This window comes from Nannospalax galili, unplaced genomic scaffold (assembly GCF_000622305.1).
Source record: "Nannospalax galili isolate Female #2095 unplaced genomic scaffold, S.galili_v1.0 scaffold115, whole genome shotgun sequence".
Lineage (NCBI taxonomy): Eukaryota > Metazoa > Chordata > Mammalia > Rodentia > Spalacidae > Nannospalax > Nannospalax galili.
In genome coordinates, this window is record NW_008340588.1 from 609,730 (window position 1) to 634,948 (window position 25,219).

General features: G+C 38.8%; 1 protein-coding gene across 1 annotated transcript in view; it reads left to right on the forward strand.

Annotated features, from left to right (window-relative positions):
* Positions 1-25,219, forward strand: part of Dnah7 (dynein axonemal heavy chain 7) — a 285,457-nt gene that overhangs the window by 40,494 nt on the left and 219,744 nt on the right. Inside the window, exons 10-16 of the mRNA XM_008835602.2 lie at positions 3,991-4,110; positions 9,510-9,693; positions 10,273-10,452; positions 14,988-15,260; positions 17,025-17,152; positions 19,940-20,018; positions 23,758-23,982. Of these exons, the coding sequence (XP_008833824.1) occupies positions 3,991-4,110; positions 9,510-9,693; positions 10,273-10,452; positions 14,988-15,260; positions 17,025-17,152; positions 19,940-20,018; positions 23,758-23,982 (1,189 nt within the window). The remainder of the gene's footprint in view (positions 1-3,990; positions 4,111-9,509; positions 9,694-10,272; positions 10,453-14,987; positions 15,261-17,024; positions 17,153-19,939; positions 20,019-23,757; positions 23,983-25,219) is intronic.

The following is a 25,219-nucleotide window of genomic DNA, read 5'->3' on the forward strand; positions in this document are numbered from 1 at the left end:
AAAGAGAAAGCCCCCTAATGACCACTGGGGAACATGGTCTACCTCGTAAGCATTGTCCTGGTAGGTCAGAGCAGCTGTGAACCAGAAGGGTGTGGCAAAGCTGAATGTGAAACTGCTTGGTGCTCCTTCAGACTGAGGGACATCTGCCATGCCCTGTGGAAGCTCCGGCTCCCTGTCTTCTCTCTCACAGGCATCTTCCAAGCCTCTAGGAAGCATTCTAGCAATATGTTCACATGGACATATGCTTTTAAAACTTACCAAAGAAGTGCAAATTGATGTTTCCTACAGGTCCCCTCTTAAGACCTTCTAAAACCTGGATCACTAATCTCCAAAGCTTGAGCACAGAGGGTGTCTGGTGATTCTGAACTCACCACTACAGCTCCAGCCTCTGTACATGTGTGACTCACTGTTCAGGATCCCCTGGTTTTCATCCCAGAGGTTCATGGGCCTTCAAAGGGAAAGCTGATACCTTTAGAACCACACCAAGTGCTTATGTGTGCTCCAGTAACACCTGACACCTCTGTCCTTAGAAACTTCCGACATATGCTAGTGGCTTTTGCCTGACAACTTTTCTGAACTTCCAACATTAAGTTCCATTGCAGCCCGAGCCCTTACTCTTACCCTGCTCCCAGGGCACTGTAAGAAGCGAAGACATCCCAGCAGCCCAGCTCTGCCCTAATCACACCATAGGCTATGCAGTTTGTCCCTTATTCTCCCTCAGCTTGAAATTTCCCTATATAGGAGATTATTTGGTTCCCCTTACTCCATTTCTCTCCCATTTTAAATTCATTTCATTTATATAAGTGCTTATGTAATTTTATATAAATAAATGTGATCATGGATCATGTGCACTTAGCTTTTCTTTTTGACCCTATTCTTTTCCTCTTTCTTTTTTAAATTAACCAGAAGAAATTATTAAATAGGAGATGGTCAAAATTATATGTAGAGTTGGGGAGATGCTAGAACTCACATAAAACCAGACCTAGGGTGAGGCAGGAGGCAGCAGAGACCAGAGATGCTCCTGAAGCTGGCAGGTCAGCTCCGCCTTCAGGGGAGGTAGAAAATGAGGACGATGCCTGAGTTTGTCCTCTAACTTCCACACACACTCTCTGGCGTGCATGCACCCGCACTGCACTTGCAAAAAGACACACACACACACACACACACACACACACACACACACCACACTATACATAATGTTAGAAATAGTACTAAAGACTAGATTTAAATGACTTTGAAACACAATCTTAACAATTGGGGTTCTACAAGAAAAACCAAACACTGGGCTATGTATATATGCTCATGAAGGAGATCTCAAGGAATTTGTGTCTGTGGTGGTGGGGCTTGGCTAGGCTATTCTGAAGCATGTGGGGTGGGCCAGCAGCAGGCTGTTGACTCCAGGCAGGAACTAGCACTAGCAGGGCAGTCCACAGAGAGAACTGTTTCTTTCTCAGGGGAATGGTTTTGTTCTTGTCACTCACTTTTCCTTTTACTCATATGTCTTCTTCCCAACAACACAACCAGCTGACATTTGGTTACAGTCTAGTGGACATTTTCTATACTGTTTTGTACCCATATAACATATACATATGGATGTCCCCATATACATACATACTATAAGTATATATACATATAACTTTTCTGGAATTTGTTACATTTTAAAGCAGAAGTGTTTCTAAACATTTATATATGTATGTATACATATATAAATGAACATATATACTGCTGTTTTTATTTTTCTCAAAAATATTTTAGAAAAATCTCTGTGACTGGGCTGGAGGGGTGGGTCAGTGGTTAAGAGCACTGGCTGCTCTTGCAGAGGACCTGGGTTTGGTTCCCAGCACCTGCTTGGCCACTCACAACCATCCTCATTCCAGTTTCAGGGGAATCTGATGCCCTCTTCTGACCTCTGTGGGCATTACATGATACAGGTGCACCTACATACACACAGGCAAAACACTAATACACAGAAAATAAAAATACAAATCTCTGTGACAGAACTGGATTTGATCAAGTTACTAAGTCTTTGAAAACTCACACAGTTCAAAGGATTTAGGTGCATTAGGTCTTCTGTAGGTAGAACTTCCTCTCCTTAGGGCTGCCTGCTACTCAAAGCTCCTTTCTGTTCAGAAATGTGTATGTTTTGTTTCAGAAGTGAATCGTGTATATACTGACCCTTACCACTTTTTCTGCTTTAATTGTTTTAGTTTCAGTGGGGAAACAAAGGTCTAAATTCTCTACCAAATCCCCATTCTTGTGCTCGTCCTCTCCACAGAGATGCTTCACAGTGTCATATTTTATTCCTGTTGAATTTAACGGCAAATTATTTTTAAATGTGATCAGTGTTATGATTTAGATCTGAAAGATTCCCCCAAAGGCCTGGTTCCCAGTGTGGAAATGTCCAGAGGTGAGGCTTTTGGAAGTGATTAGATCATGAGGGCTCTGACCTCATCGATAGATTAGTCAGCTCAAGATTTCATTAACTGTAGGTCTAATGGGAGAGGAAGAAAACTTAGGAACTGAGGAGCTGGGACCTAGCTCCAGAGTGTCCTTGGAGGCATGTCCTTGGGGCCTGTGTCTTACTTTTAGGCCCTTCCCTGCTCCCTCTCTGTTTCCTCCCTCCTCTTCCCTCTGCTCTTCTCCAGCTTCTTTGAGGTGAGGCAGCTCAGCTCCACTGCTGCCCTTGTCCATCATGAAACTCTGCTTTACCACATATTCAGAAGCAACAGAGCCAAGTAAACTATAGGAACTGAAACTTCTGAAACCAGGAGCCAAAATAAATCTGACCTCCTTTGTTCTTGGGTATTTTATCCTAGCAGTGGAAAGCTGACTGACACAGAAGATCTCATGGCCTTGAATATTTAATTTTATAGATTACAACTTTTTGTAAATCCTAACAATTTTTTTTGTCTTTTTGAGACAGGGTCTCCCTGTAGTCCCAGCTGACCTGAACTCACTATGTAGACCAGGCTGGCCTTGAACTCACAGCGATCCATCTGCCTCTGCCTCCCGAGTGCTGGGACTAAAGGCGTGCGCCACCACGCCCGGCAACCTAACAATATTTTTATTGATTCTTTGAGAATGTCATACAGTGTATTTAGATCATATTCAGACCCTTTCCCCATCTTCTCTGGGATGCACCACACCTCCCTACCCCTCGTCATTGTGGTTTATGTAAATAGGTAGTCTACACAGACATCACTTATAAGACTTTCACAGTCATCTTATTTCAGGAAGTGCAAAGATGCGGCCTGGCAGTAGGTATATAGAGTTAATATATGGTTGTTGGTTCACTTGTAACCTACAAAAGAGGTTTGGTAATAACTGAAATTTTCATGAGTAAAAACTTAAATTTCCATATAGTGTGCATTATGATGCTTATGTTGAGAGACAGATTGTACTTTAGGTACCTGTACTCCTGAGGAAAGCTTCTATTTCTCATAGCTTTTTTGTTGTTGCTGTTGGTTTTTGCTTTTTATTTATTTACTTTAATTGAATTTTTGTGATTTTTCTTTTACTTTTTTGGTTTTTTTCGAGGCAGGGTCTTCCTGTAGCCCCAGCCCCTGGAACTTACTATGTAGAAGCAGGCTGGCCTCTATCTCACAGAGATCCACCTGCCTCTGCCTCCTGAGTGCTCAGATTAAAGGTGTGCACCACCATGCCTGACTGAATTTTTGTGATTTTCATGCAATCTAATTTGATGATATTTAGATTCCCTCCCTTATCTGCACCTCCCCTTACTGTGCCCATCCAATTTAATGTACTCTATTAAATATATATATATATATATATATATATACATATGGCCTATAGAGTCTAATTTGTGTCTCCAAATGTCCTTCAGGATAGGTCCACTTCACTGGAGCCTGACTACAACTTTTGATGATAAACCTAGGTGTATGGTATTTTTAAAGAACAAACAAATTAGTAAGCATATTAAATACCACAAAACCTTCATCTTAAATTACTGTTTATTTTTATCTCTTTCAGAAAACTACGTTTAGTTGACATAGAAGAATTTCATAACTGCCAGGATGCCCTGGAGCTGGCAGGCTTTCAGAACATTGTCATTAGACACATGGAATCTGCCAAGGACACTCTGCTTAAAACGTAACGTTTTGAAATCTCATATATTAGAGATGTTATTGGTGAGGATTTTCCTTTTAACTGCTTTTAGAAAATCCATTCCAACAACTCTTTAAAGACACTTTTGTGTTTAAGAGTTAAATATGCCTTTAACTGCCTTGTTCTATAGCATATATCATGATCTACACAGCACAGGATGTAAAGAAACAAAAATAGTCATCACTCATGGTGATCATTTTATAAGTGTGACTTCTGCCTCTGCTCTGAGACTGGTGTTGGGTAGCAGGTACTAATTACTCACCATGTAATTTTTTTTTTTGACATTTACTATTGATGTGTTTCGGCACAGGCTGTGCTAAAGAACATCTTTTATTTTGGGGGGAGGGATGCAGAAGTGTTTAAAAATGATTAGGAAGGGAAAGTATTTGTTTAAATGAGTTTCCAGTCTCAATGGGGATTACCAAATGGTAGCTAAGTTTTCTTGGATTGGCCTTTCAGAATGCACTAGCCACATATGGTAACTAATGGTGTAGGTGCCAGGAAATATACTCTGGAGCAACACAAGAAAATTATCTGTATTATGGGTCATTAATTTATCATAAATAGGACGTTACCATTAAATCAAATTACAATTAACAAAGACACCAAAGTTCTGACCAGCTTCATGATTTCTAAAAGTTAGTTAGAAATGTATTTAAGATTAAATATATTCTTTATCTTTTTCCCCAGTAAGTTAGAATAAGATGTTTTGTCTAATCTTACTTGAGAACAAATTTAACCTTTTGTTACATATTATGATTAGTTAACATGAAAATTGAGAGCAGGTTAAGAATGAAATCCTATAATTAAATATAGAAAGAAAATGATCTTTTAAGAACAGGATACAAATTAATTATCTCAATCTATAACTTCAAGGATATACCCCACTGCCCAGTGTAAACTAGGTAAAATGGGTGCCAAGGAATAGAATAGAGCACAAACCTATATTGAGATATATGTATATATATATATACATACATACATATATGTATATATACACATACATATATGTATATGAATCTGAAAAACTGTAGATTGGTTAGTTGTGTCTCTTAATGATTCCAGACTAATTCTCAGAAGGAAATCTCAAATCACATTTTGGTGAGTCAGAATGTCTTTATTGTTTATATAAGGCAGAACATCAGCTCACAGTAGATACACAATTAGTGAGTAATAATTACGATATCCCTTTCAAACCAAAGGGTGCTTTACTGAGTCCTGTTCTTCTGTTACTCGGCAGCTGCTGTGATTTTTTCAGTGTTCTAGAAACCTGTTTTTTGGTTTCTCTGTGCTTTTCTAATTCTTCATGATAGACTCTGTTTCTGGATCTACTTAATCACAATTCCTTCTGAAAGCAGCAGCTCCCAAGGTCTCTGTCTATATCCTGTTGACAACCCCATCACTTCATTGGTCTCATCTGTCTCACAATCATGACCTGCTTTCTGAGCTCTTATTACCTACTGTGTCTATTCAGATCCTTTACTCATTAAATATTGGGTTATCTGGGGGCTGGAGAGATGGCTCAGCTGTTAAGAGCACTGACTGCTCTTGCAGAGGACCTAGGTTTGATTCTAGGCATCCACATGGCAGCTAACAATGGACTGTAGCTCCAGTTCCAGGGGATCCAATGCCTTCTTCCAACCCCCATGGGCATTGCATGACAGGTGCACTTACACAAATGCAGGCAATATACTCATACACATAAAATAATACTAAAAAATAATTTTAAAAAAGTGTTGTGTTATCTGGCTTTTTATCTTCATGAGACCTTCATTGTGTGCATGATTAGCAAATATTTCTTCTGTTATGTAGGTTGTCCTTTAACTTTCTTGATAGTATCTTTTAAATATTTTTAATTTTGAGAAAGTCTAATTATGCTTTTATACTTAAGTCCTTTGGCCATTAAAACTAGTTCATTTTGGGGGCTGGAGAGATAGCTCAACAGTTAAGAGCACTGACTGTTCTTGCAGAGATCCCAGACAGGTTCAAGTCCCAGCACCCTCATAGCGACTAACAAAAGTCTGTAATGCCAATTCCAGGGGATTGGGATGCCCTAATCTGATCTCCTTGGGCATTGTATGACACGGGTATGCTTATATACATGCAGGCTTTACACTAATACACAAAAAATAATAAATAAAATATTTAGCAGCCAGGCGTGGTGGCACACGCCTTTAATCCCAGCACTCGGGAGGCAGAGGCAGGCTGATCTCTGTGAGTTTGAGGTCAGCCTGGTCTACGTAGTGAGTTCCAGGACAGCTGGGGCTACAGGGAGACCCTGTCTCCAAAAGACCGAAAAAAAAAAAATTAAAAAGTAGTTCTCTTTGCTGCATGTGATGGCACATGACTTTAATCCCAGAGGCAGGCAGATCTCTATGAGTTCAAGGCCAGACTGGTCTGCATAGTGAGTTCCAGGCAAGCTGGGGTTTTAGGGAGACCCTGTCTCAAAAAGACCCCCCCCAAATTAGTTCATTTGACTTAAGTTTTTTTTTAAAAGATACTTTTTAAAAATATTTTATTGTTTTTATTTTATGTGTATGAGTGTATTGCCTGCATGTATGTGAGTGCACCCATGTTGTGCAATGCTGCGGAGGTCAGAAGAGGGCTTCAGATTCCCCTGGAACTGGAGTTAAGGATAGTTCATAGCCACCATATGGGTGCTGGGAATCGAACCCAGGTCTTCTGCAAGAGCAGTCAGTGCTCTCAACCACTGAGCCATCTCTCCAGCCCCATTTTGACTTAAGTTTTTATATGACATGAAGAACCATTCCAAACTTTTTCTTTGCCATGTAAATAATAGTCCTACAATTATTTGTGCAAAAGTCTCTTCTTTTTTCATTAAATGGCTTTGCAATTCTTGTTGACAATTTTGCCATATACTTGGCAATTTACTTATGGAATCTTTATTCTATTCCATTGATCTATTTGCTTACCTTTATAACAGCAGAAACTGCTTCTGTTACTGAAGCTTTGTAAAATGTTTTGAAGTAGGATATATGAATCTTCCAATTATGTTTTATTAAAGGACTTTTGATGCTAGGTCCTCTTTATTTAAAAATGGGGATGAGAGGAAGTGGGGGTGAGAGAGAGAGACTGAGAAAATTGGGACTTTAATAGGAAGTATATTGAGTTTGAGGCTCTCTGTTTCTTTTTTAACCAACTACTGATTTTCAAAATAATTATTCTTTGTTTCTTTCAGTTAGATGGGAACAATAGGGAAAATTTAGTTGGTAACTTCCCCCTTAAATTCAAAAACTTTTAGCATTGTGTGCATAAGTGTAATGATCCAATCAGAGGTTAAGAGATTAAAATGGAATAAGAACATCTTGCACACCTTCAGCAAAATATGGTCCACACTACTCATAATACTTGATGCAGTCTATTATCAGAGGAGCCTTTCTTCTGTCCTACCCTAACCCTTCCTAAACGACCCTTTTGACATCTTTTTTTTTTAGCCTTTTTGAGACAGAGTCTCCCTGTAGCCCCAGCTGTTCTGGAACTTACTATGTAGACCAGGCTGGCCTTGAATGCACAGAGATCTGCCTGCCTCTGCCTCCTGAGTGCTGGGATTAAAGGTGTGTGCCACCACGCCCTGCCTCTCAGTGAAATCTTTACCAGGACCTCATCACAAGCAGTCTCTTTCAAATGCCTCCAGAACCTCAATCTCCACTAACTCCTTCCTTTTGCCTTTCTTTACATTATGTCCCTTTTTTCTTCACCAATATAACACTCTTTGAGAAATATTTTGTATCCCAAATGTTTTGCACTGTATAGGGAGTCTTGTAAATATTTTGAAATAATGAGACAATGGATAATTTTTAAAGAATTTTGTTCCTCTTAAAGTTCTAGAGACCCAAAGTTATTTAATCTGCAGCCTGAGTGCTGGAGGCTTCTGGCCCCTTTCTTGCTCAGTGACACTCCTTGGCTCCTGGCTCTCTCACTCATTCTGTTTGTGTTTCTTTAACAATGATGCCCTACCACAGAAGCAGCTGCCTTGACTCCTCTTAGGCCACTGATCCCAGTACTGGACTGTGGCTCCCAAGCTTGTAAGAGTCATTGTGGTTTTGCCCTCATTTATTTTTTTCTATTTTCTGTTGTCTCTCATTCTATTTTAGAGTAGGATGATCCGTTCTATTAGTCCTACCTGCCCACATCTTTTAGTTTTCATGTTATTTCTGCTGCAGATCCTTTTGTTGGGGTTCCTTTCCCTCTATTCTTCCCTCTTCACTATGAAAACTTTGTCTAATATTGAAATGCAAAGTTTCCCTCTATCCTTTGACTTGTGGCTGATTTTCTATGATGTACTACTTTCACCATGACGAGGGAAAGGATGATGTAATGTCTTTGTGCATCTCCCATGACAGTGTTTTTAGGATATTTAAGTATCCACTCAATACCTATTTTTAAAAAGGTGAATACACCAGGCATGGTGGCGCACGCTTTTAATCCCAGCACTCGGGAGGCAGAAACAGGTGGATCTCTGTGAGTTCAAGGCCAGCCTGGTCTACACGGTGAGTTCCAGGACAGCTGGGGCTACAGGGAGACCCTGTCTCAAAAAGACCAAAAAAAAAAAAAAAGAAAAAAAAAGAAAAAGAAAAAACCCAAAAACCAAAACCAAACAAACAAAAAAACACCCTTAGATTTAGTGTCTTGGAACATTCTATCCATTCTTAATGACTATTTTCTTAAAATTCATTATCTCTTATGACAGAAAGTACTGGCATTCCTTAATCTTGCAGTGTTAGACAATGCTTTCATAAGCTGAAAACTAGTCATTTTCAGCATGATGTTCCTATATATGAAATTACACTATTAGTCTTTTATTTCAAGTTCACATACACATTTGAAACTTCACTTTAAGTCAGTCATCCTTTCTGGATTTCACATTAAGGGGAATTGGGAAAATAAGACACATGATTTTGTTGATTTGTGTCCTGTTTGTAAGCTGTTATGAAGCTGAGCAGTGTGGCATAGCATGAGCTTTAACTTGCTGTGAGCTTCTCTTGGTTTAATCAGTTATTCACACTATAGCTTTAAACTAACAATTATATCCCCTGGAGACCATTTAAGAGACTGGAGAGAAGTATCTGATAAGGTTATTTCTCATCTATCTTAAAAAGCTGCAGGAACCATAGTTGCAGGGTTAGATTTATGTCTTACAGTACCACGTCTTTGAGTCATTTTCTATTGGTTATGATTTAAAATTTCTTTTCCTAGGAGAAGTGAAGTACTCTAGCACTTACATGTCTGAGAGTGGATAATGTCACTTAGCAATATACCTCTTTATGAAGACCTTTGGCTGTCTGGAATTTACTGTCGATGCTTAATGTGAAAGGAGTAATTCACAGGAGTATTGACTTTTAAAAGTCTTTTGTTCTTTCAAGGTGGTTTCCAGAAGTGCAGAATATTTATTACCAAGGTAATAAAAAAAAGCAATTGCCAACTGGTGACAGCAGTGCCAAATTGGAGTCTTTTTTCAATTGTGCTGCTACCCTCATGACTCTACAGCTTCAGGACCTCACTTTGGTCTCCATGCAAGATTTCACAGACTTAATTGCACAACCCCCAGTAAGTACCCTTCCATTACACCACAGTGCATTCGATAACTTTTTTTTCTCCATTCTTTCAGAGAGGAAAATGAAAAAAAAACTGTCTTTTACAGTGAAAGAACAGAAAGTATATCTTTAGACCTATTACACGTCTGTGTTACAAAATTAGTGTCAACTTGCACATTTAGGAAACGGTTATTATCATGAGAGGTGAGGATTTGGATAAATAGTTGGGAAAATTGGGTCATGAAGGCTGGGTTGAGCTCTCCTGAGGCACATCTTCTTTCTCAGGAAGGAAATTCTGTTGGTTACAGTGTGAACAGAGCCTTGGAGCTAGAATGCGCTTCTCCTGGCTTGACCCTGCAGTTAATCTGTAGGCCCAACAAGATACTAGGATACCAGCAAGTTGGATTGCAATCTCTCTTTTCAATGAAATCCTCCTTGGTTTAAGTATCTAGGGTGTAAGTGTAAGTGTGGGTGGTTTCTCATCTATTTAATTGGGGCTGATGTACTTTCTCATTTATCACAATTGATCTATATGTCTCCATGTATACAGTTGCACATAGTTATGTTTTTTTATATATATTTATATTTTTAGGACTCTGTTAGAGCTTTTGAACATCCAGGTTTCATCATGAGGTTGATTCTTGAAAATAATGCCATTAAATTTGAACCTGAGTTTTCTGACTACATAGATATCCTTGTAAATGTTTATGAAATCATGATTAAGGCTGTCAGTTTTGTGCCGAGAGTTGAGACAAAATTGTATTCCAAGTGGGTAAGTAACAAGAATATTCCGATTGCTTGAATTTGCATAATGATATTTGCTTCAATTGATTATTAGAAGTTACTGACAGGTATCCTCTGCTCCACAGCTACTAAGAATGGCATCTTAGCAGGATCAGCTTCTAAGAAAGTTTGGCTAAAAAGCACTTCCACTAGCTCCTTTTACGAACACACATACTTTCCTAACCTAGTCTTCCACTGGACTCAGCTGGAAATTTTCTGAGGGACGAGAATTCGAGTTGTGATGGAGGATGAAGCAGCAGATGATTGCTGGTTGTAGATCTCACCAGTTGCCACAGCATCCATCAGTGCTGTCTCCCTCCATTACACATCCCCAGTGCTGCTGTCTGACTGAGGGTCCTCCTCATAGAACTTTTTCCTACAAATAGCAAACTCCTGACTGTACTCACAGATGCTGTCTTCGACATTTCATTAGTAGTCACTGTAGTTTAGTTCGTTATATGAGCATATCCGAAGATTTACTGACTTGCAAGGTTTTCAAGTTTCTTAATTTCTAATCACTAGCTTTCTTTTCCCTTTTCTTTTTTATAAAAAAGTTCACAATTTTTATTTCTTACATACTAAAGCTACAGACTACTGGTATTAAAGGCGTAAATAACAATGAAAAATAGCCCCTGTGTAGCTACATCCCATCTTAAAGAACACGGTGCCACTACTACATAGACACTGTCTCCCATTGTACTTGACTAGTATATTAACGTCCCTATCATAGCGTCTAGCAAAAGAATCACTACCCTCAGTATGGGAGTGATTATTTTTCATTTTTAAAATTAGACTTACTACCTGTCTGTACATTCCCAAACAACTGTGTATATGCTGCATGTGTTTGCATAAGTACAATCATCTTTTTATGTAATTTTTGACTTAGTCTATTTTATTTGATTTTATGATTATGAAATCATACATATTATTTTTTCCTTCATAGAGCTCCTAATTTTCATGTCATTTTCTAGGAATTTCATTAATTCTTTAGCAAATAGATCTGATCATTTTAATTGTCTTTTGGATTTATTCATGTATTAAGATTTTTCTTTTTACACAAATTTTTTTTTCCATTCTGAATTTAAGAATTCTACTATCTATGATCTTTGCATATCTGATTTTGCTGTAGTGGAATCCTGCCCATGGTTGCCTATTTCTTTGGGTACTTTTTCTTTGTTACTATGGGTGTATATTCATCAGAACTTTATGCAAGAACATCTTTGAGGCTGTGGTGTAAGTTAGGCCCTTTGGAATTTCTGGAATCTCATGAAAGCTCTGGAGGGCTCTATAGACCAAGGATCATTTTTACTAAATCTTTGCTTAATGATTTTTTGGACAATCTTGGCTGTGTGTTTATCCAAATTGGAGAATAGGATTCCGGTCCCAGATTGTTAAGGAAACTACTTTTTCTTCCTCGTAGGTAAAGGTGGGACACTTCTCTCACTCCCCTCTTTCAAGGATTCTGTCACCTTTTAGTTATTTTGTTATGGTGCTTGGGGGACCGACCGGGAAGGACTACCCAGACTCAAAAAGTTCCAAATCAGCAGATTAAACTTTCACAGTTTTATCAGAATTTAAAAGAAAAAGAAATCCTCAGGGTAGGCGAGCTGGTCATCTTGGAAGCTGCCTTGAGGAGGTGAATGATAGGAAGAAAGGAAGACATGAGCTTGCCTGGGAGGTCAGACATGTGGCTGACTGGCAGCTACATGGCTGGGAGAAGGAAGCCTTAGAGAAAAAGTAAAGAAATGCAAGATGCTAGGGGCAGCCCAAAGCCTTAAAGAAAGCATGTTTGGTAAGAAAGGCATGAAGAAGGAAAAGGGAGATTACACTTTGCAGAGGGAAGGGGGCAACTGACAGACTACATGGCTGTAGCTAGGAAGTTCTGTGCCCTTAGGTGGGATTACAGGCTGGAGAAACTCACTATCCCATTAACACACTAGGTATTCTGCCCATCTGTAGCATAACCCACCTTCCTAGTGGTGGTCCTATGACCAGATGATTGACCAGTTAAACTTACACAAAAAGGAGGTACTTGGGGTATTAGAGTCTCAAGGTCTGCCTGCTGAGAGAGCCCTCTTTTCCTCTTTCCTTTTCAATGTCCTAGACTATATGTGGGGGTGTAAATTACTGGCTCCCTACTTTGTATAGGTGTGAGGCTTTGTCCCCTGGCAGTCACATGACCCACCACTCCTGTGAAGATTCAGCAGCACTTAGACCATGAAGGTGAGTCTGCAGGACAGCTGCTCCCTTCACACAGTCAACAGTGACCCCCTCTAAAGTGTTTTTCTCTCATTTGGCCCCTTAGACTCCCTTTACATTTTTCTTGCTCAGCTATGCATTATAAGAGATACATTTTACAATATAAAAACATTTATGTATTTTGAAATAGTTGTTTTGGGCTTATTGGTTCTGTAATTATCATATTTAGAAGTTTGTCAAAAATTTACTGCTTATTTTGTCTTTCTTTCTTTCTTTTTTCTTTCTTTGTTCTTTTTGAGACAGGGTCTCCTGGTAGCTCTAGCTGGCTTGGAACTCACTATGTAGACCAGGCTGGCCTTGAACCCACAGAGATCTGCCTGCCTCTGCTTCCTGAGTGCTGGGATTAAAGATATGTGCCACCATGCCTGACCTTTCTTTGTCTTTTGTAAAATTCCAACTCATTAATTTTTCTAATACCTTAGCTTTTTTCAAGAATGAAAAATGTCAAGGAAGTTTATAAAATAGATGAATACAAGCTTATAAGATAAGAATTACCAAATTCTAAGTCATGGTTATAATTAGCCACATAAATTCTGCTGCTATGATTTTATGATTATGATATATGACTCTGGTCTTTCTGGTTTCTAAAGAAAAGAGGAAGTATGACAAGTTTAAATTAAAATAAAAATAGTTAATTTAGACTTTTCAAAGAAAGAACAGTCTTCTGGCACCAAATTTTGAGAGAGATCTTTCCTGGGGCATTATATATAAGGCATAATGGTCTCAGAACTTCGTATGTCAACATCACTTGGTCAGATTTTAAAAATATGAACTCTGGCATTCATCATGAGTGCTACCCCTGAATGTGTCTAGGTGATTTGGGGGATCAGTCAGGTTTTGAAACAAATGATGAGGGTACTTTGAATAAAATGATCACTCAGAAGCTCTGTAGAAGTAGAATTCATATTGCTGTTCATTACTGTAGGAACTGAAAGGAGGTTAAAATATGTCTCTATTTCCTATGGAAGGTAAGCCTATAAAGCCGATGCACTGCAAGCTCACGCTCCATAATAACTATCTCATGATCTAATATGAATTCTTCAAAACCTGAGGTAGCTCATACAAAGTGTCATTTCTCTTGATCGGTGCTGATTAGATTTAATATTAAACTTATGCTTTCTAAGATTGTTCTGAAGTCTTGGAATCTGATTCTATTTAGAAAGATAGTTCTATTTTAGAAATTAGACAAATCATTAAAGATGTATGTGAGGAGCATGAGTGAGCCTCACATGAGAACCAATCAGCCACTTTGCACATAGCCCATGATATGAACTGCATTACCATGAAAGTGGATTTTTAGAAAAGATGATACCGAGTACCTGCCAAGCCCGGGGTGAAAGACTGGTAGAGGTAGCAAGATTCACTAATGCTCCCATGGACTATCTAGTTTAGGCAACATGAAGTTCTGAAGTGTTTGTAAGGGGCATAAGCAGGCAACTCCCACTGGATAATTAAGCAGAGAGTTTTCTAAGGAATCCTTTGATGGGACTAACTTACATGTTGTAGACTATCTACTCCAGACAATAATTTTTGCTCATTACATTTAAAAATCCTTTCTAGACAACCAAACATATTCCTAAGTAGAGCAGCGCAGATAATAAACCATGTCAGCACATACACACACTCATCCTCTTATTTGAAAGGGGAGGAGGCAAGCTGTTGAGTATGCCTGTTTTAAATTGTTGTCCAGTCTGATCTCGCCTACTGCTGTTCTAATTGTGATAGCAGAATACAAGTTTTGCAACTAAGAATTTTAGTTTATTTCAGCATTGTTTACAGAATCAACAATGAAAGTGGGAATGGGTCACAGTCTTTGTTTAGATTTCTGCTCAAAGTGAGAACGTCTGTGGTTGGGAGTATGATGATGTGACATCACTAACATTTTCTTTATAAAAGTTCAAAGCAAGCACAACCTTAGGAAACAGTCATCAACAGTAGCACAGGAAATGTGAGGCTAGCTGTATTATGTTCTGGGCCTTACTTTGCATGTATTTTCAAGTGACCATTCTTCCAGCTGTATGGAAAAGGAAAACATTAATAGCTAACCTTTCAGGAAAACAAAAAAATTATGCAAAATACACACTTTAAAACTCAAATCTTTGGATTAGTTTGAATATTATTCTCTAGATTAGAGAAAAGCAAATCAAAAACAGCTTATGAGTAAAAAAAAAAACAGTATAGTAAGAGTGTTTTCACAAGGATAGTATAATATGGTTACTTTAATTTACAGTTCTTTAAATAACATTGTTTTCTTCTTTTGCTTAGGAAAGTAAGTCTAAGCCAACAACCCTGAAGCCCATAATTCTGAATGAGATTGTAGAAGCTCACAAACAAAAGATTAGGGAGGTGGTTCTAAAAGAGAGCATAGCGCCTAATGAGCACCTCACACTCTATGACAAGTACCAGTTTTTGGTTACTAAAAAAGCTGAGCGGGATGTTGACAAATTCCTTGCAGAAAATCCAAGTTATGAGAAACTAAAAGAGGAAATTCTCAAATACCAGAAACTAACAGAGGAAATACAGTATACATCTCCAAAGGTAAATGACCCATCCTTGGTACAACTATTACCTGAATCTAAGAGTTTTTCTCCGTTTTATTAGCATACAATGTCAGAACCCACAGTGAAAGAATTAGAGCATTACTGTTAACAGGAGGATGTTGATAAAGCTTGTGATATGTACTCAGATAGCTCAGCCTTCAGTACCAGCACACTGACCTGTGAGTTCTCTGTAGTTTACCCCATCTCCTCACAATGCCAACAACTTAATTTTTTTCTTTATGTAATGTTTATAAGTCCTTTGGAAATCATGGTAAGGATACCAAAGTGTGCTTACTTTTGTTATGAAGGATGCTAGGAATTTAAATTTTTTCTCTATTGCCTTTTCATTAAAAACATTTTCAGAAATATTTTTTACCATGCCCATTCCTGTTGCTGTGATAAAACCCACTGACCAAAAGTGACTCAGGAAGAGTTTCCTTGGGTGCATGGAAAAGAGTTTCAGAGGGAGAATCCATAATGGTGGGGGAGGCATGGAAGCAGGTGGCAGGAACAGGAAGCTGAGAGGTCAATCACTTCTTCAACCAGAAACACAAAGAGAGCAAACTGGAAGTGGGGCAAGGCTATGAACTTTCAAAGCCTGCACCTGGTGACCTGCTTCCTCCAGTAAGGCGATACCTCCTAAATGTCCCCAAACAGTGCCACCAACTAGAGACTAAGTATTAAAATGAGAGATGGCTCAGGGGTTAAAAGCACTGGCTGCTCTTTCAGTGGACCCAGGTTCTATTTCCATCACCCAAATGGAAGCTAACAACCGTCTATAACTACAGCTCCAGAGAGGCAATGCTCTTTCTGACCTCCACAGTCATTGCATGACAGGGATGTACTTATACATGTGGGCAATTCACTCATATACATAAAATAAAAATAAGAAATAAGAAATAAAATAAAATACTTTAGTCTACAGGGGTGGGGGTCATTTCTCATTGAAACCACCACACACATGTTAAACATGTTTCCTGTTAAACAAATACATCATTTGAAATGCATGTTATTGCTGGATGTGGTGGTACACACCTATAGTACCAGAACTGAAGATGCAGAAGCAGGAGCATCACAAGTTCAAGAACAAATCAAGATGCTATCTTAAAACAAACAAAACATGAAAGAATGAAACCAATTTTTATCAATTTAGCAATAACCTAATTTCCCAAAGTTTTTGAGACATGGTCTCCCTGTAACCCCAGCTGTCCTGGAACTTACCATGTAAACCAGGCTAGCCTTGATCTCAAAGAGATCCACCTACCTCTGCCTCCCAAGTACTGGGATTCAAGGCATGGAACAACCTGACAACTACTCCCATTTTCCCAGTTTAAAATCTATTATTTTTCTGAAACAAAATTATATTCCAAGATGACAAATTTGAAGGAAATTTATCTACAAGATAGTTGTAAAATACAAATGGGACAAATGAGTGTCAGAAATTGCTCACTGCAAGAACATTTGTGTTGTTTTTTGTTTGTTTATTTTTGAGACAGGATCTCACCCTGTAACCCTGGTTGACCTGGAACTCACCAAGTGTCCCAGATTGGTCTCAAACTCACACAATCTTCCTGCCTTAGCTTTCCAAGTGCTGGTATTATAGGCCTGAAGCACCACATCTGGCTTAGAATCTTAAAAAAAAGAAAATCCTCAACATTGTTCAATCACACACACAAAAATCAATATTATGAGAATGGCAAAATAGAATCTTTTACTTAGTTTTATTTCTACTCATGTTCATTAAACTCTTACTACATTGCAGACTGTTCGTTTAGGAATGTTTGAAATACACTGTGAGGACTTGATCAGAGCTTTGGTTAAGAGAGCAGATGTCATTACTGGGAGGCTTATAGCTAAAATGTTCCAAGACCATCAGGATGTAAATACAAGGTATTTATGTGATACTGATTCAGTTTTTATTTTTGGAGGGTAATGTTAGGTGTGATAAACTGTTAATTACAGCAGTGAACAAGACCTATGTCATAAATGATGCAAGAGAAAGATTGGGCTAAATTTACTTATACATGTGATGAGACTATCAATGTGATTTATCTTTCATGAATGTTTCAGCCTAACTATTTAAATTAAGGTGGCATTAAAATGAGTTTGCATTCTTTTGCACAAGTCAGGAGGACATAATTTCATGCTTTTAAATTTGAATAGTCAATATATAGTTTTCAAAGTATATTTACATGGGAGCTATCAACAGATTCTAAGTCATTCTCAAATTTGAGACTTTGTTTTCCTATCATTATTCTTCAAGGTCACAACAAGTTTCTCTCTTAACTAGACAATCATTTGATGACTAACTTGGGGGATGTTAGGAAAGCTGGCTGATGTAAACTCAGAGAATACTAGCAATGTACAACATTAAGTCAAGAAGTTAATTAATGTATGGTCTTCCAACAGTCGGTGCTAGTATTGTTTTGGGAACTTCTTTTTAATATGTTTAGGAAGATATCAGAAATAATTAGAACTTTTTTTTTCTTTCTTTCTTTCTTTTTTTTTTTTTTTTTTTTTTTTGAGTATCTACCTTTTATCCTAATTTGCCTTGAATTTACCAATGGGGCCCAGACTTGCCTTGTAATTACCAAGATCCACCTGCCTCTGCCTCCCAAGTGCTGGGGTTAAAGGCATGTGCCACCGTGCTAGAGTTTTTTTATTTTATTATTTTGTGTGTATGAGTGCATATATACTGGTGCACCATGTGCGCTCCTGGTGCCTGCAGAGGCCAGAGGGGACATTGGATCCCCTGGAATTGGGTGCTGGAAATGGAATGCAGGTCCTTTGCAAGAGCAACCAATGCTCTTTACCACTGAGCCATCTCTCCAGCCCCATGTTGTTTGTTTGGTTTTTTTTTGAAGCCGGGGTCTCACTAGGCATCCAGTGTGACCTGGAAATCAGGGCATTCTGCATACTCCTTTCTCAGCAGCAATGGAATCACAGTTGGGACCTCCCACACCCATGTTTTAGAATGTTTCTTACAATTATGGTATCAGAGAAAAAAAATAGATCATTAAAAATATTTCTCCTAAAATGTGCTGACTCCTGAAGGAAACTTCATTTACCTAACCTGTGTTAGACATGGAGCCAGAATCTAAAATATAAATAAAATAGGCTGAAAGAAATTATAGTGCAGAAATGGAAATGAAGTAAACTAGTAAATTACTCCCAGGTGTAGTAAGTACTACACTCAGCCTCAAAAGCAGAACAGATAGAGAACATGAATAGTTTTCTCAGTGTGGTGTTTGGGTGAGAGGAGACAGCTGAGGAGAGCTGCAAAGATGGAGTGTGGATTTCATTTTGAAAGAGGAGTATGTCAGGTGAGCAGTGTGGGTGAAAGATTCCAGGCAGAGAGTATGTGAAAGGCAGCGAGCTGTGAATAGGCATGGTGTATCGAAGAGGGAAGAGAGAGAGCTGTGTTGCTTTCACAAACACCAGGTCAAGGGCATGAGAAGTCTGCAGAGGGAGACCCAAGTAGAGGAGGGCTGGGGCCTGGGTAGCTTAGCTAGGAAGCCCAGTCATAGTTTCAGCTTAAAGAACCATGCCTCTAGAAGCACTGGAGGAATCGTGAACACACTGTGTTTGTATGCTTTCCACACTGGGAGAAATGTTTGTTTCAATTTCATAGCTGCTTCCCCTACTGTCACTGCCCGTTGAGCGCATGCCCATTCTGTTTTACTCCCATTTTTTTTATTCTTTTCGAGACAGGGTCTCCCTATAGCCCCAGCTGTCCTGGAACTCACTATGTAGACTAGGCTGGCCTTGAACTCAGAGATCCATCTGTTCCTGCCTCCCAACTGCTGGGATTAAAGGCATGAACCACCACACCCATTTTTAATTATGCCAGACTCACTAGATGCACAGGAGACATGCCACACATATGGGCAGCCTCAGCTTCTTTCCCCTGCGTGTCTCAGCCACTCCACGAAGCTTTCCACAGTTATGTCCCATGTTCTCCGACAGCAGGCTCTCTCTTCCCTTCAGCTCCACTCTCTGGTTCCCTCTATCCCTTATGATAAAGCTCTCTTCCGCTGCAGATTCTGCCTCTGTGGGTATACAGGAGGCCTCAAACCCCTCATTCATCCTCCAGCCCCGCCTTCAGCTCAACAGGGTCAGCATATTCTTCCTTTTTCTACCTCACAGCCATTTCTTGGGAAGAATTTTCTTCTGGAGTTCCTTAGTTTCCGCATCTCTTTCTTTCTTGCCAACCCCAAAGTAAGTTAATTGTTTATACTGTCCACCACCCAAATCCATAGGAAATGTTTGCCTATGCGAGACGTTTCTGAGCACACAGGCCCATTTTTACCATTCCATATAAACAGTTAGTCACTCCCTTCCTTTGAACCATCTTTGCTACAACTATTAAAGCTACAGTTGTTACAACTATTAAAACTATATCTATGGACCCCTCTCCCACATCAGACTTGAGGGGCATTACAAAATCTTATTCATTCCTATTTTTCTGTCATTTTATAGCTGAGAATGTGACAGATGATCATTAAATTTGTATTGAACAAATAAGTAAATGAACACAAATTTGTATTGAATACATTAGATGTTATATAGATAAGTTGCAATCTTTATTTTTCATGCAGTGGAGCATTAAATAAGAAATATGTATTGGAATGAAATTTAATCATAAATTTGTAAGATTGATTTTATCTGCTGTTCCAGATTATGTGAAGAGTTTGAGAAGATAGCTGAGAAAGCTCTTAGCACTCCTCTGAATACAGCAGAGCTCATGGAAATGAAGGTATTGTTTCTAAAGTCTTTATAGAATGGTGTGCGTCATAACTGGCACAAGATGCAGAGAAATAGATCTCTCCAAAGGTTAAGACAGAGACTTAAAATCATTAGGACTTATTAAATGCTTCATTCAGACACCTGTAGCTTGGTGGTTTGGGCTGGGACTCCTTTGAATGATTCTTCTAGATTTAGTGCAGTCACTCTCTTGGCTCACTCAGTCACTTTGCTCAGCTGGCCGAGTTGATTCCTGCACATATTCTTCAGAAACTGGGCTCTGCTCCATTTGTCTCAAACTCCAGCAGGCTTCCCGGGGGAGGTTCCCATGGCGTGGTATAGACACAGCTGCCCATGTGGAGTGCTCTTCTGTTGGTGTCACATAAGCTGACATCTCACTGGCCAAACGAAGTCCAAATGAGAGGATGACACAGGGTATGGTTACTCAAAAGGATGAAAGCAATCATCTGCCGGGATATTCTTAATACCACTGTGGGGCCTGGAGAGATGACTCAGAGGTTTAGAGCACTTGCTGCTCTTGCAGGGGACCAGGGTTTAGTTCCCAACACTTGCATAGCAACTCACAGTCTTCTGCCTTCTGTAACTCCAGTTCCAGGGGATCCAATCCTGTCTTCTGGCCTCTGCAGCCATCATAGTGATAGCAGGCATCAGCTAGGGCTATTCAAAGTAACCTGAGATGTATGGTCATTCTTCATTTTTAATCAACAAATTTTTAATTCATAAGCAATATTCTCCTTTCTGAAAAAGTTATATTTGGTTATGGATAAAATATTTTGTGATAGTTTGCTGAATTATGTTTCAAGTATAGAATCCATTTAATTTTCACTTTGTTTTTTTGTGTTACTTCTGTTTTTTGAGTCTCCCTAAAAACAAATAAAATGATAAAAAATAATATCAATTTCATATTTTTCCTCCTTTATTATAACATTTACCACTTATAGAATTCCTTTTTTTCATTTGCTAGTGTTCCTCAAATTCAAAATAGAGCCCTTTTAATTTTATATTTAAGGTATTTAAGTGAACCTAGAATAACATGTAAAAAAATCATGCAAAACTTTGTACAGACCAAAATTATGAAAGGAGTTCAAATAATTATTCACTTAAACAAAAGCCTTGAACTAAATTTTACACAGATTCTTAGAGATTATATATATAGTTTTTTTAAGTAATCCATACTTGAACCAGAATTCTTAGTGTGTGGGAGCATGCACATATAAAATACATAGGCCTGTGTGTATTTGGGGGCTTTTTTATATTTTGTACTAGTTCTCATTAGTCATTATGTAATTCTTTGGTTGATAGGTATAATTATAGGTATAGGTATAGTTAGAGAATTCCTATATCATGCATTCTTCCTTGTTAAAGGAACATTCCTTTGGAAAGATGAATATTGCTTTTGGAGTGTCATTTGTGCACCTTCATAGACATCACTGGGTTTAGGAATTTGGGATTTATTTAGTGTTATTTAATATTTCTATTTCATACAACAATTTTAACAATATTAGTAAATAAGATTGTTTAGCTTTTAAAATATCTCCATATCTTAAAATTTATTCCCACAAGGGAAAGCCAGGTGGTAAGTTTAATCAATACAAAAATTAGTCTTTTCCTAGCTAGCAATCAGGAGGCAGAGGCAGGCAGATCTCTCTGGGTTCAAGGCCACCTGGTCTACATAGCAAGTTCCAGGTTACAGGGAGACCCTGTCTTAAAAAGACAAAAAAAAAAAATAGTCTTTTATTATGAATAAGGAGAAATATTAACCCAGTTGTCTGACTATATAGAAAGTAAAAGACTAGCTAAATTTTAAAAATATGTATTTCTGGGGCTGGCAAGATGGCTCGGTGGTTAAGAACACTGGCTGTTCTTGAAGACCTGGGTTCGAATCCCAGCACCCATATGGCAGCTAACAACTGTCCATAACTCCAGTTCCAGGGGATCCAACAGCCTCCTCTGACCTCCTTGGGCGTTGCACGACACGGGTGCACTTACCTACATGTAGGCAATACACGAAATTATGTGTATGTGTGTGTGTAGGGGGAGTAAGCACATGTGAGTCAAGTGTGGGCACACACAAAATCCTGAAGAGGGCATCAGATCCCCTGTACCTGGAGTTACAGGTGGTTGTAAGCCGCCTGATGTGCGTGCTAGGATCTGAACCTCTACAAGAACAGAAAGTGTTTGGAATTGCTAAGCTATCACTCCAGATCCTAAAAATCTTTAATTTCAATTAGACATTTGTTACTTATAAAAACCACTATAGTTTCTAAATCTGGTTATTGCTTGTTTATAGGAACACTGTGTTTATAGTCAGCCAGCCTAGACATGTTACTTTCCGAAATCTCCATCCCTAAATCAATGTTTTCCCCTATGCATGTAAGGTAGTTTTGTGATAAACTTTGACCATGTATAATCTTTCTTCCCTTAGTTGCTTTGTGCAACTGACTAGAGCTCATAAGGCCCAGTGTGTTCTGGCCCCAGTTAAAAACCATTCTCCTGACCTCATGCTCTGCCGCAGCCCTGAAGCTACTCAGACCCTCACCTAAGCTCCCTTTTGTCACTGGGGCCACATATGTGCCCTCCAGGTGCCCCTTTTCCCTCCTGCCTCATCTCATTGCCTCTTCCACATGTACTTGTTGGAAACCAGGCTACCTCAGAACTTTGTTATGTGCTGCAAGCAACAGGTCTCTCCTGTTTCACTTTTTATTTGAATAAAAGTTTCACTTTTTTTTTTTTAACTAGAGAAAAGCTAGTTATTTTTATTTTTATTTTTTTTTCTTTTTTTTAATTAAAAGAAGCATTTCATTACAACAGCATTAACCTATTCAATAACATTTTTCTGAGCTAGGGTACATCTCTTTCAAAATTGGCTGTACATTTCTAGGTTTACAGATGAATTATTACCCTTATATAATCTTTTACTCATTATAAACTCTATAAGACATAAAATTAAATGAGGTTCCAACAGCAGGATGACTCAGCAGTAAAGATACCTGCTACCATGCCTGATGACCTGAGTTCTATCCCCAGGACCCATGTGCAGGGCTCTTGACATTGAGATGTTTTCACGTGCATTTCTAATCTCTATATACTTGACTATCACTGGTCACAGTCACCCACCTTCTGAGCTCCTCGGCATCTGAGCATGAATACAAACTCGTCAGGTAGACAGCCTTCCTCTCCCACTAGAGCCTCCATACTCTGCTATCCCTGCCACTGTCCACTGTGCTGTCAGCACCCCCATCCATTCCCCCCTATCTGCCCTTCTGGTAAATCTAGTCAGCCAGAGGTCCCTGTTCCAGGAGGATAATAAAAAGTTTCACTTTTTATTTGAATAATAACCATCTTTTCCATTAGACTACAGACTCTATGAGAATGAAAGCCAGGTCTGATTTCGGGTCACTGCATTGCCAACACCTGATACGGTGTCAAGTGCATAGTTGCTCATGCCCCAAAACACAACACTGAAAGGACAAGTGAAATTACTCAGATAGCATCTGCTTTTAACTTCTGCTGTTGTTTTCTTATGTGTTGTTGAGTATTTTCTTGGTTTTTTTTCTTTCTGCTGTTTTAGTGGTGTTTGGGATGAACAAGAAATAACTACACTGAGTCCTCAATACAGAACCAAGCTTTTCTGATCAGTATTTGCATAGTCATGCACTATATTTCCACAGGATGCATTTTTAGTAAAGCTCTTAGTTATAATGCTGTCTGTAACCTCTGTTTTCCTTTAGGCTCACATTCAGAAAGTGGAGTCAACGGGCATGGTTGAACTGGGACAGAGATTAGTGGATTCTAAGAACTGCCTGGCCTTCCTCATTGAGCATGTTAACTTTTCTTCTGCAGACATAAGACTAAATAATAGTGTTTTCCAGTGGTATGCCAGAATGGGAGGAATTTTTGAAGAACACAGGAAAATCATTAAAGATAAAACAGAACAATATCAAGAAGGCCTTAAGGTAGGCATTCTAGAAATTTTTCATTACTCTCATTTTCTGGAAATGTTTGAATTTAAAATTTTAATGTAGCATTACCACTCCTTTATTACACAAGCCACATATTATAGCTTTCTTGTACTATAAATCGTAGTAGAAGGATGTACACATACTGGATCTTTTTCTAACAGATGATTAAGGAGCAATTGAATACTATACTGATCATTGTGGGATAATTTCTTGATTTTTTTCAAGGTAACATGTAAAGAGTGTTGGAAACTATTACCCACAAGTAACCATTGATAGAAATAGTATTTGTCTCACAAGTTGTAGTACTACTAACCTCTGATCTTTTTGTGACTTAAAGCTCAAGACTCCCTTGGTGGTAAATTCTTCTTCATACTTCATAGACAGTCTGGCTCTTCGGAACAGTGTCCAAAGTTAACTTTTTTTTTTTTTTTCTGTAGAAGATTTGCAGTTTACCTCTGCCTACAGTCCAGATCTATTTTCCACTTTTCTGCACGCCTCACTCCTGATTGTAACTCCAAGTAACTTTAGCCCTCTGCTCTCCTGGGTCACTCATCTCTTGCACGCTCTTACTCTGCAACACTCTCTGCCCTGCCCCAAGCTCACTGTCACTCATACTCAAGTTTATTTTCGGTGAGGCCTGTGAACCTCAGGCAGCTTCTCCTTTGCTCTCACCACACTCACCCTAACATACCTCTAATCACTGTAATCACTTTCCGGTCTCTCTGCCTTTAGATAGTCAGCTCCTGAGAGCTTCAGGTTTTGGGTTTTGTTTTTTTTTTTTTTTTAATTCTCTTTATCCCATTGGCTAGCATAGTGACTGACCCACAGTGTCTCAGTCTGTTTTGGGCTCCTAGAATAGAAGACCTGACACTGGGAAATTTGTGAAGAACAGAAGTTTATTGCTTACAATTCTGGAGACTGAGAAGTCCAAGTTCAAGAAGCTAGCATCTGGCAAAGGCCTTCTTATTACAGCATCCCTTGGCTACTGAAGTGTACATTTATGAGAAAGAGACTAATAGAAAAGTGGGGAGTTAGAAAGGAAGGGCCAAACCTACTCTTTTCTCAGGAGCCCACTCTTGTAATAACTCACTAGTTTCCATAATAACAGAATTAATCCATTTATGAGGACCTTGTCACTTTTAAAGGTTCCTCTTGTCCATGTTTTTTTTTTTTTTTTCACTGTTGGTCCAACACATGGACTCTGGGGAACATTCAAACTAGAGTACACAGG